General features: G+C 36.0%; 1 protein-coding gene across 1 annotated transcript in view; it reads right to left on the reverse strand.

Annotated features, from left to right (window-relative positions):
* CCDC186 (coiled-coil domain containing 186) overlaps positions 1–12150 on the reverse strand; it is a 37336-nt gene that overhangs the window by 19934 nt on the left and 5252 nt on the right. The window contains exons 2-5 of the mRNA XM_049855243.1: positions 6467–7156; positions 4052–4178; positions 1821–1949; positions 320–532 (exon numbers count right to left, since the gene is read on the reverse strand). Of these exons, the coding sequence (XP_049711200.1) occupies positions 320–532; positions 1821–1949; positions 4052–4178; positions 6467–7101 (1104 nt within the window). The 5' untranslated portion in view covers positions 7102–7156. The remainder of the gene's footprint in view (positions 1–319; positions 533–1820; positions 1950–4051; positions 4179–6466; positions 7157–12150) is intronic.

A 12150-nucleotide genomic window follows, 5' to 3' on the forward strand; every position in this document is an offset into this window, starting at 1 on the left:
CGCATTTGTAAAGAGAGCTTCTAAAAAGGTCTATCAAGTAAAAGTTATCTAATAAGTAATATGTGTTGCCACCTTCATCTTTTCCCAGCAAGCCTTTTTTGTAGACAGGTAAACCAGGTAATACACCAACTATGTAAAGGTATATTAAGTATGCCAAGATACTAGAATTACTCAGACATTGACATTCTTCATAAGTAAACTAATAAAAACCATTGTGTGCTTACAGGCATTTTAACCATGTGAAGTTACAATTATTCGGTTAAATAAGGAAAAGCAAAGAGAACAAATTTCAAATAATGTACAACAGCACAAGTTATACCTTTGTTTCATACAGCTGGTGCAACCTTCCTTTCTCCTGAGAAAGCTGTTTAATTTTGTTAGTGTTTTTCTCAAATTCCTTATTTGCATCTCTAAGTTTTCTCTCAAGTATCTCTTTTTCCTTTCGAAGGTCTAAAGATTCCTTCTCACCTCTTACATACTTCATTACCATGGCTTCTTTTTCCTGGCGTGCCTCTTCACATTTTTTGCCGGCCTTTGAAAAAACATTATCAAGCATTAATAAAACATTTTTTTTCCAAATAATAAAAAGATATCAAAATAATAGCTTCCTATTAGATCATGAATGTAGTTTTTGGTTATTGCTCAATGTTCCCAGGGTATGTGCCATGCATTTTTAAAATTAAAGGAAAAAACCCAAGTTATGGAAAAATGATACAATAAACAACAAATCAGTATCACTAATATGTGCTTTGGCCCTTTCCTGTTCTCTTTATTTTAGCTGATATGGTTGTTCTTTTCTGTTTTATCCTCCAGGTTGGTATGCTAGGGCTGAGACCCTGATCGACCTGAAGACATTTGTCAATATCAGGCCATGGGGAGACGAGTTAGAGACAAGATCTTGAGCTCATAGCAAGGTAAGGAATTGGAAGCAAGATCCATTACCCCCACCCCACTCTGCACGCACAAACAAATAACCACTACTGGAACCCTTAAGGGGCTACACCTTCGGTGAAAGGCTGGGCCCCAAAAAACCCTCCTTTTGGTGTATTAACTGTTTAATGAGAAACTAATCTGCTCTGTAAGCTTTCAACTAAATCACAATTAAAAAAAAAACTTAAAAGGAAAAAAGAAAAAAAAACCCTCCCCCTTTTGAACAAAGGGACATAACACAGTAATTCTATGTCAGGTGGGGGGCAGGTGAGGGACAAAGTATAAAATTCCAGAATATTTATCACCACAGCTCTACACTCCTTGTGTTTGAGGTTCAAATTCATTCTACCAATCTGGCCTGAGAAATGAGGAAAGCTCAACCCGGAAAATTAAATTTGGACATGTATGTGTGGAGCCCTGGTGGCACAGTGGCTAAGGGCTCAGGCTGCTAACCAAAAGGTCAACAGTTCGAATCCACCAGCTGCTCCTTGGAAACCCTACGGGGCACTTCTATTCTGTCCTATAGGGTCACTTACGAGTCAGAATCGACTCGATGGCAATGGGTTGTTTTTTTTTTTATATATGTACAGGGGGTGTGTGTGCACACGAATGTGTGCTGGGAATCTGGAACAAAGGATGGGATGCAAAGGGATGGGGCAGGAGACTTTTACTTTGTATCCTATGTGCACGCTTTATTTATTATAGTTTTTCATAATTACTATGTATTTATGTATTTGTTTAGCATTTTTAGAAAAGGGCAATTTTTATATAAATAAAACTATTACTCTTAATACACCACTGATGTCCAAAATACTCTACAGGGTTAGTTTACTTTAATAAACAGGAAAGTCGCCAGCGTATCAAGTTAATAATGACAACGTGAAAAATACCTGTTCAACCCGATGGGCCATCTCTTTGTGCAATTGCTGAATTGCATTTTTAGCTGCAATATCTTGAGCTACTAGTTTATCTTTGGAAGCTTTAATTTCTTTATTCAGTTCCTCTATTCTTGATTCCAACTGGAAAGAAAATTATTTCCATATTATTTTTATAGCTACAGCAAACAGGCCACTAATATCTCAAATAAATGTAAGCAATGTAAATAAACATGAAGAAAGCAATAAACATAAAAATCAAAATTAAATGTTAACATTTCTGTATCTCGCTGGAATTAAGCTAGTATAGATCTGAAGCAAATCCTGATAAATTAAGATGTACACTGACTCCTCACTTGTCGACATGGTTAGGTTCCAAAGACCAGGTCATTACGTGAAAATTAGCATTATGCAAAAATGGAGAATGGCCACATCAGATCACAAAATGTCATACGGGATACCCATGTCCCTCTGGACCCCAGATGTGGAAAATGTAGGTAGGCACTATATGACCCATTGGTCATGAAAGGGTTACTGCCAGATGTACATTGTTAATGCGCAAAAGAGTTGAATAGTAGGTTTTTTACTGTTGTCGTAAATACGAAATATTGGGTAATAAGACAGTCAATAAGAGTAGGAGTATACGGCAGCCCTTGTGGCGTAGTGGTTAAGAGCTCAGTTGCTAACCAAAAGATTAGTAGTTTGAATCTACCAGTAGCTCCTCGAAACCCTGTGGGGCAATTCCCTGCCTTAGAGGGTCACCATTAGTTAGAATCGACTTGATAGCAGGTTTTTTGTTTTTTTAGGCGTATATGTAAGCTCCAGACCAATCAATAAAGAAATAACTAAAAATAGTGAAAAAAATCATTAAAGACATTAAAATGTTACACTATAAAATATTCACTTAATGCAAAAGAAAGTAGAAAAGAAGGAATAGAGCAGATCTAGAAATAAATAAAGAAAATCTTCCTATACCAATTTTCTATTTAGAAGTATAAAGTTCTCTGAGTGTTGGCAAAAGAAAGGAAAATCCAATTTTCTCTTTAAAAAAGACAAAATCACCAAGAAGCTCATAAAAGGAACAGCTCTGGTTTCCTCTCATCTGTTTAGTGTGAACTTCCTGGTCATTGGCAGTAACCTGACTACCAACATATGGATTTAGCCATTTTTAAGGTTTCCTCACACTTGAAAGTTCTAAGTTTGGTTTACACAGACCTAAAGCACATAAAAATAAGGATTTCAGTACACAGAATTTTACAACTATGTAAAGGTATGTTAAGTATACCAAAGCATAAGCAAGTGAAATTTCATTTTATTTTATTGTTATTACCAATTGTTATTTCATTATATAGCTTTATGGGAAAGATGGGGCAAAAGGAAGGACTCTTAGGGCTAGATTGATTCCATTCCATCCACAGAAGAAAAAGCAGCATAGAAAGGAGCAGCTCAATTTTGCTACCAGTCTGAATATGCATTTTGTTGATCCATGTATCAGAAAGTGTATGACACAAAAGAGAGAGAATAAGGACACAAGAAGAGGAGGAGAGAGGAAGGGAGGGAAGGGAGAAGAGAGAAGAAGAAGAGAGCAGAGAGAAAGAAAGAAAAAGGGAAGAAAAGAACAGGAAGGGCCGGGGAAGAGAGCTAGCCAGATGAAGCCTAAATTATAAGAGTCAGTCTTCACAGTATCCCCAAAAAGTAAACCTACTGCCATCGAGTCAATTCCAACTCATAGTGACCCTATAGGACAGAACAGAACTGCTCCATAGGGTTTCCAAGGAGCGCCTGGCGGAATCGAACTGCCAACCTTTTGGTCAGCAACCACGGCTCTTAACCACTACACCACCAGGTTTCCCTTCACAGTATAGCTAACAAAAAATACTGAGAATGGAATCATATTAAACTGTAAGCTTAAAAAAAATTTCTAATGCCAGATACCAACTTTTAGGTATACTGTTTGTTCCCGTAATTGGCAAAAGCAGTCTGGTTAACTGTCAAATCAAATCATCTTTTATTTCCCAGATTTCTATAATATACAATATAGTCACAAAGATCATATAAAAATGTAGGCGTACTATAAAAAATTAGTACATGCTTTTCCAGTTTGCAAAAGAGAATGCTTTAAATGTCAAATAATTCTCTGCATTTAAAATACAATTTAACTTACAGAACTTCAGTTTACACACTTTTCAAGAATGAATTTATTTTATAAATTAAAATATGGACTTTTAAGATTTTTGTCTTTTTACCTGTTTAATTGTGCTCATATGTTGCTTCTCTGTTTCTGTTCTTTTCTTTAGTTCTTCTCTTAAATTGTCTTTTTCTGAGCAAATGTCTAAAATGAGTTCTTGATGTTTCTTATTTTCTTTAATTAATCTAAAACATGAAAAGGGTAGTATAGGTAAAACATAAGGAAAAATGGAGATAAAATGAGATGTGGAATATAATCTGTTTGCAGATTAGGGTGTAGATAACTGTGATTAATAAATCGACATTCCTAAGTAATCTTTTCATAATGATACACTTTATTCTGCCAAACACTCCCTGGTCAATAAGGTTATTAGCTTTTTCCTAGAAATTTATTCGTGTATTTAGAATCAATATATTCAAATACAGAAAACCAAACCCTTTTAAGTATATGCCTCTGGGAATCTCAACTATGCACTCCGTCTGTTTAGATCAGCAGTTCTAAACCAGAATCGATTTTGCTTACCAGCAGATATTTTACCACTCCACATATCTGTCTGGAGACATTTTTGGTTGTTAACACCTGGGGGTGCACGACTGGGGACAGCTACAGGCATCTAGTGGGTAGACGCCAGGGATGCTGCTAAACATCTTACAATGCACAGGGCAGCCTCCTGACAACAAAGAATTATCTGGCCCAAAATATCAATAGGGTTGAAGTTCAGAAATCCTGCTTTGGATTTTAAAATTTTATAATGATATTCTAAAAGTTAAAGAAGTATAATTAATGTAAAATAATACAAGTTTAAACAGAAATTTCATTTTGAGACCCCTAGAAAAACAAAAATCAAATGTTAAAAATTATCTGCAAAGTACTCAGAACTATAAGACACCTAAGAATTATAACACATCTATTAACAGCTACTATTCTAGAATTATTAATAACAATAGCTATTACCTAACATTTATTGCACAGTTATTATTTGTGAAGGTTAGCTTTATGTGTATTATCTCATTTAATATTCCAGGCATTAGATTTGGGGTAGTATTAACAAGGACCCTAGATGCCAAGAAGTCACGGTGAGCTGATTTTGGGAAGAATAACTGAGCAAGATAATCTGAAAGAGTCAAGGCTAAAAGCAAGGAGATTATTAACAGCTAATTTCACATCCAGCAATATCTGGGTTGTAGTATATCCTTTCCTGTCATTCTCTTCTGATACCTGGATTTCCTCTCTCCCTTTTTCCTGCACATACATACATACATACATTCACACGTATCCCTACCTATTGCAAAAAATTTTTAAATATGTTTTTAAAAAGACAGCCAGACTGTATTTTAATGAAGGCTAGTATGCTTTATTTTCCTTTCTTAACAGCTCCAAAAGTTCACCTAAACCTATATGTCACTTAGTCATATAAACCACAAGATAGTATGTTAATACTATCAGGAAAAAGATTAAATGCAATTAAACTATTAGTAAAACAAAACTTAACTCCACAAATTTAAGAAAAGTCTAAAACTAACTATTCTTATTTACTGAATGTATTATCAACCAGGAAACCCTGGTAGCATAGCGGTTAAGTGCTACAGCTGCTAACCAAGAGGTCGGCAGTTCGAATCCGCCAGGCGCTCCTTGGAAACTCTATCGGGCAGTTCTACTCTGTCCTATCGGGTCGCTATGAGTTGGAATTGACTCGATGGCAGTGGGTTTGTTTTTTTTGGTTATCATCAACCAAGTCTTCTATTCTCTAAATTTTAGTTTTCTACACCAAAGAATTTACAACACAGATTTTAAGAAACTCTTTGAATTTCATGACTTCTCACTTGCTTTTGAATTTCTCTTAATTTTGATAATACAACTTCTCATTTAGCAACTATATTATCCAACATTTTGCATTTACAACAATAGTAAAAAGTCTGCTATCCAACTATTTTGTGCATTAACAATGTACATCTGGCAGTAATGAACAATGTGTGAGGTAGAGTAATGCTGGCTTTGATGGTTCCGGTTATGTTGTCAACTTGGCTGGGCCATGATTCACTGTGGTTTGGCAGTTATGTAATGATGTAGTCAACACCATTTTGTGATCTGATGTGGTCATTTCCATTTTCACATAACACTGATTTCACACAGTGACCTAGTCTTTGGAACCTAGGCATGTCTGTAAGTGAGGAAAGGGTGAATACTTCTACATTCTTGCAAAATTGAAAAATTTGACTTGTCTTTATAAAGATGTCTAGATCTTCAATGAACTTACACTATTTAATATAAGATCCTTCCTTTGTATTTAGATATTAAATAACTAGACAAACTTGACTTTTACTCAATTATTCAGTAAATATATATTTATTGATCGACTACTATGTCCATGGCTCCATTGTGGGATTAAAAGTGAACGAATGACTTTGCTTTAAAGAATTCACTCTCTAAGCCCAGGGTGGAGGGGGGATAGCCAAAGAAAATCAAAACTTACCTCTTTATGGTATGTTCCTGCTGCAAATACTTATCTTGTACACATTTTTCAAACAGAACTAACGCATGCTCCCCCTTATTCATTCCATTCGGTACTCGGTGTTCACCAGCAAATTCTGTAGATAAGAGTTCGGATTCAATTTCTTCCAACAGATCCTCAGACGTGGAAACATTCTTTATTTTTGAAATAAGTTTCTTGGTGCAGTCTGTATCGTAGGGACTTTCCGCGAAAGTCTTTTGATTGGCTGCTTCTGTAAATGTAGATGACCTTAATTCCGCCAATATTCGTGTTACTGTCTGCTCTGTTTCATTTGTTTTAGAAACTTGCTTTGCAAAATCTCCACCAGGAAAATTAGCTACTTGTTCAGAATTTTCTGGGCACGTGTCTGTTTTAGCACAAGAATCCTCTCCTCCACCATGATCTGGAATAGAATTTTCCTGTGCTTCAGTTTGATTATCGTGTTCATTAGGTTGACATAAAGGTTTATCAGAGTTTGATGACAGTGGTTTCGACTCATTTTCTAAGCTGCTGCTTTCATCATCTGAAAATGAACTGCATGAGTCGTCCTTGAATTCAGATGTTTTCCCGGTGTTTTCATCAGAGGAAATGGAGGTTATGTGCTCTGTCTCTGACATGCTGTTACCAATTCACTCTGAATTTCTTCAAATCTGCTCCTGATCTGTTTTACATCTAAGAAAGTCAAAACACCAAAATTAATTTTTTTTAACCAAGACTCTATATGCCTTGCACACACTTCATTATGTGGAGTAAATAAGGTTACAAATTTCACCACTGGTAATTCCTTTAAAAGCCTTTACTTTGGGAAAAGAAAAAAAAAAAAATAATAGGACAACCAACCTAAATGTGCTACAACCAGGAGAGCTGCTGCAAAGTCCCATTCTCCCTTCCTTCCTCACAGTCATACAACTTCACAGTAGTTTCAGCTGCAGCTTAGCATTCCTGATCACCCCAATAAGATGCTACCAAAAAAAAAAAAAAAAACCCAAGCTCGTTGCTATCATGTCAATTCTGACTCATACCGACCCTACAGGACAGAGTAGAACCGCTCCACAGGGTTTCCAAGGAGTAGCTGGTGGATTCGAACTGCCGACCTCTGGTTAGCAGCCAAACTCTTGAAACACTACGTCGCCAGGGCAGAATACTGCTAGTAACAGGTTAGGACCAAAGAAGTGTTTAGAATTCCCTCAGCTCCACGAGGGGAAAAAGACTACCTCAAGAATGTAAGAAAATAGTGGGGAAGTAAGGCAAGAATGAAAGCACTAGAAATCATATACCAAGATAATATAAACAATGCATATTAAATATGATAAAAATTTACTAAGAACAAAAACTAAACAATAATAAGACACGGCTACCTACAGCCCAGAGACCTAGAACTGAGCTGAGAAGAAATCTGAGTGTAAAAGATTTCTTAGAGGAATCTTTAGACAGGCAGGGTGATCCAGCAAGTACAAGGGTAATTTTCAAACATTCTCATCAGGAATAAACAATGCTCAGTGCAAATCAAATGGAGCCCATATGCACAGCCTAGGTCATAAAAGAACATTAAAAAAATTAATTCAACAAGGTTAGAATACATTTTTATATTATTCATGAGAGTCACTATTCCAGCCATTATATAAAAATTAGCCAACTTCAAAAATTATCTTGAGACAAATAAGTATAAAATGTTTCAGCAATCTTGATGAAAAAGAACTAGTTTGTCTTGTCTGGTGTCAACAAAGCACATATAGGGTGGATGAGTTACTGAAATCATATGAGGTTGGATAAAAAATGGGCAGATGATAGTTTGACAGAAACAAGGAAAGAAATAGTTCCAGATGAGAGGTGTATTTATGGAAGCCAAAACATAAAGATTAAACCTCTGAATAACAGAAAACAAGATGTATGTTTATGGCACTCTGGTGGAGGTACAGGTCAGAGAATGATTAAGAACAGGCTAAGAGGAGACTAAGCCTGGTCTGGTAGAATCCACAGTAGTAACTTTTGTTAAGAAGGACAATAAATCGTGGTAGATTTTGATATTTGATTGTATAGAGCTTCTAACACATAGCAGAGCCTCAAATATTTGCTGAATTAAAGCCTATATCCACAAAGGTAATATAATAAAACCAGTATTTGAGGAACAGTTTAGAAATGCAGAAAAAGTGAGGAATAATGGTAAGAAAGGCAAGAAGGGTGACCAGCTTTTAAGTTTAGACTGCCTTTTGGGGCACCAACTCATACAGACATTGGCCTTAATACTCTACCTACCTGTACAACATGTATTTCCAAACAACCACTCAAATTATCATTACTATATGTTGCATATATTTTATAACCAAGCCAAAGCTCACACTAGTATCAGAAGCTTGAATTAAACAATACATATAAGTGAAGTAAGTAAATAAAAGGCCTCACAAGTACATTGTATTCATCTATACCAAAACCAAACCCATTGCCGTTGAGTCTATTCCAACTCATAGCAACTCTACAGGACTGTGTAGAACTGCCCCACAGGGTTTCCAAGGCTGTGATCTTTAAGGAAACAGACTGCCACATCTTTCTCTCCCAGAGCAGCTGATGCGTTCGAACCATCAACATTTTGGTTAGCAGCCAAGTGCTTTACCACTGCCCCACAAGGCTCCTTTTGTTGTATTCCCAAAGTAAAATAATTCTCAAACAGGGCATTAGCCATCTACATTATCTTCCCCAAAGTACCACTTTAAGATATGCTTTGTGAATGTATTGCTGTCAAATTTTAAATCGTATCAATTTAAAAATCAATGTAAAAACAGTGTAGTTTTAAAAATTAAAACTAGTTAACGTTGTACTAGTTAACGAAAAGTTTACCAATAGCTGGCCAAAATGTAATGGATAGCAGATAAAGAAGCTCTTTAAAAGAGAGAAAGATTGTAAAGGCATTATGACTCACCAGTATAGACAAAGTGAGAAGCAATTTTTATCATTTGACAACTTGATGGCTCCTACATGTGTGCCATGCTTTGTCAATGGAAAACCACTAAGCAAACACTGGTTATTAACATCTCACCCAGCTTTCATGTTTCCAGGGTTCAGTACTCAAGTCTTTATTTTCCCTCCTAGAATTCAACTACTTTGATAACTTGAACCAACAGCTCATAGTTGATGCCATATATTTTCAGTCCTGGGCTCTTGAGTAACAGATATCAATTTGTCTACCTCCTCCTTCAGATTCCTCAGTAACCCAGTTGTACCACCTTTCCAATCTTATCTCTCAACACATTCCTGAAATCCTAGTGCTTCACTATAGTCTACCAGTCTGGACCAGTCTACTCAAGAGTCCCTCAATTTGCAAATTAACATTCCAGTGGCTTCCTCTCCATCTAAAACGGTCTTCCCTTTAGTCTATTGAGAGCCTAATTATGTCTAAAGAACCAATTCTAATGCCACATCTTCCTCTAAATTTTCCTTCAATGACAATATGAAAATAATCTCTCACGTAAACTAAAACATATACTGCATTTATACGTAGTCACAGCCTTCCTTGTGACAATTTTGAAGAGGCAGTCTCCCGCCTTTGAAATTATCTCTGCACTTGCAAGGAAGAGCCTTACTCTGAAATAAATGTCTTAAATCTCAAGCAAAATAATAGTAACAATTAAATAAATCTAACAAATATATTCTTTACTACATTTACACTAATTTTTCCAGTGTATACAGAGGTTCTCAATGGGGTGATGAGGCCCACCGGGTTTACACAAGGATCTGAGGGAACTGAACAGCAATAGTGGGTGGAAAGCAGGGCAGGTTATGAGCCTTGTAATGTTCTGGGCAGTGTAGAACAACAAAAATTTGTTCCACATCCTGCTGGATGTTCATCTAGGTAAACATAAATAAACATACCATTTTTGTAATTATATAAGCTTAGAATCTAACTCTGTTTTACATATTTTGCACCTATAAATTAAGCAAAACTTAATTTAATCTCAAAAGACAAGTATTTCCTATATTGTTTCTCAGTAACATGCCCGCAACTTTTGAAAAAATCGTCATAAAAACTGGCATCTGATAACCACTTAACTTGCAAACTTTGTTTTCTGATCCAAATCCCAAAACCAAACCTGTTGCCATCAAGTCGATTCCGACTCATAGCAACACTATATATAGGACAGAGAAGAACTACCCTGTAGAGTTTCCAAGGAGCGCCCGGTGGATTCGAACTGCCAACCTTTTGGTTAGCAGCTGTACGTCTTAACCACTAATAATGGTTGAAGGCAAAAGGAAAAGAAGAGGGGTTAGTGAAGATATATATATATATATGTCACAAGGTCATCAGCAAAGATGAAACAATTGCACAGTGGTAGTGGACAGAAAGCCATGACATTCTGTCCACAATTAACCAGGAGAAAAAACAGCTGAGTTCTCTTGTGGGCCTCCAATTGGCAATACCGATGCATGCCGATCTGGCTGCTGATCAATTTTCTCTCTTGGGGGTGTTACCAAAGCTACTCAGAATGGAATAGCCTAGTAGTAAAGAGGAAAGAATGTAAAACTAGCCATTTGTTTACAAGATTGTTCTAAGAAGTGCTTGCACAAATCAAATTCACACTCATATATACAGTGATTACTACTGTAGATTACAATTTATATTGCTCTTTTGAGGCAAAAAATAACAGGTTATATGACTTTTTAGCAACTCTTACTCATTAGAGAACACTGAATTTAAAATTTAGCAGAGTCACAAAATTTCTCTTAATTCAGGCACTTGCTTTTTTTTTGCACAGTTCTTTTTTACTCATTAGAGAACACTGAATTTAAAATTTAGCAGAGTCACAAAATTTCTCTTAATTCAGGCACTTGCTTTTTTTTGCACAGTTGTTTCTGACACAGTACTACAGGACCAAGCCACACTTCAAAAGTGCATCCGTGGAGTGAGAACTGGTTTCGCTCTTACTGGAGCTCATCAGCTGTAGGCAACTGGTCAAGAAACATTAGCCTTAAAGCCAACCATCCCTCCTCTTGGATTTTATTTCTTAATGAAACGGATATATACATAAATATACTAAGAAATGACTTAAATTTTTAAAACTCACAACTGTGTAAAAGTATTTCCATTAAAGAGCCATACAAATAAAAACAACATCTTTAACGGGTTATACTTGTATTTCCTTTTTCCCTCACTAATTAGCACTGTAAACAAACAAAAACTTAGGTGTATTCAATCAACCGTAAATACAAAAGAATCCAATCCACAGATATTTGGCAAAAGGTTGTCAAACGAGCCTCATACAAAGGTACCAAATCAGGAATACATTTCCAAATGATATATTAATTTGTTCATTCACAAAATATGCATTGAGTATCTAGTACGTCCAGGTACTGCTCTAGGTATTGGGAACATGGCAGTGAATGAAACAGACATCTCTCTGACATTCCCCTACAGTCGACCCAACATAAGAGGCTCTACCTTACATCTCTTCCCCTTCATTTGATCTGCCAACAAACACTAAAGCATGGTAGGTTAAAAAAAAAAAATGGTAGGTTACATAGTATTTATTCTAAAGTTACCGAATTTTCATCTTAAGGCCTACCTGAATTGCATTAGAAGCAAGAGAAATGCCTGAGTGCTTTAAGTCAAACAGAAAAACCTAACTCAGATCAGCATAAATATTATTTACAAAAAACTATAAATTTTCAATTGT

This window comes from Elephas maximus, chromosome 16 (genome assembly GCF_024166365.1).
Source record: "Elephas maximus indicus isolate mEleMax1 chromosome 16, mEleMax1 primary haplotype, whole genome shotgun sequence".
Taxonomy (NCBI): domain Eukaryota; kingdom Metazoa; phylum Chordata; class Mammalia; order Proboscidea; family Elephantidae; genus Elephas; species Elephas maximus.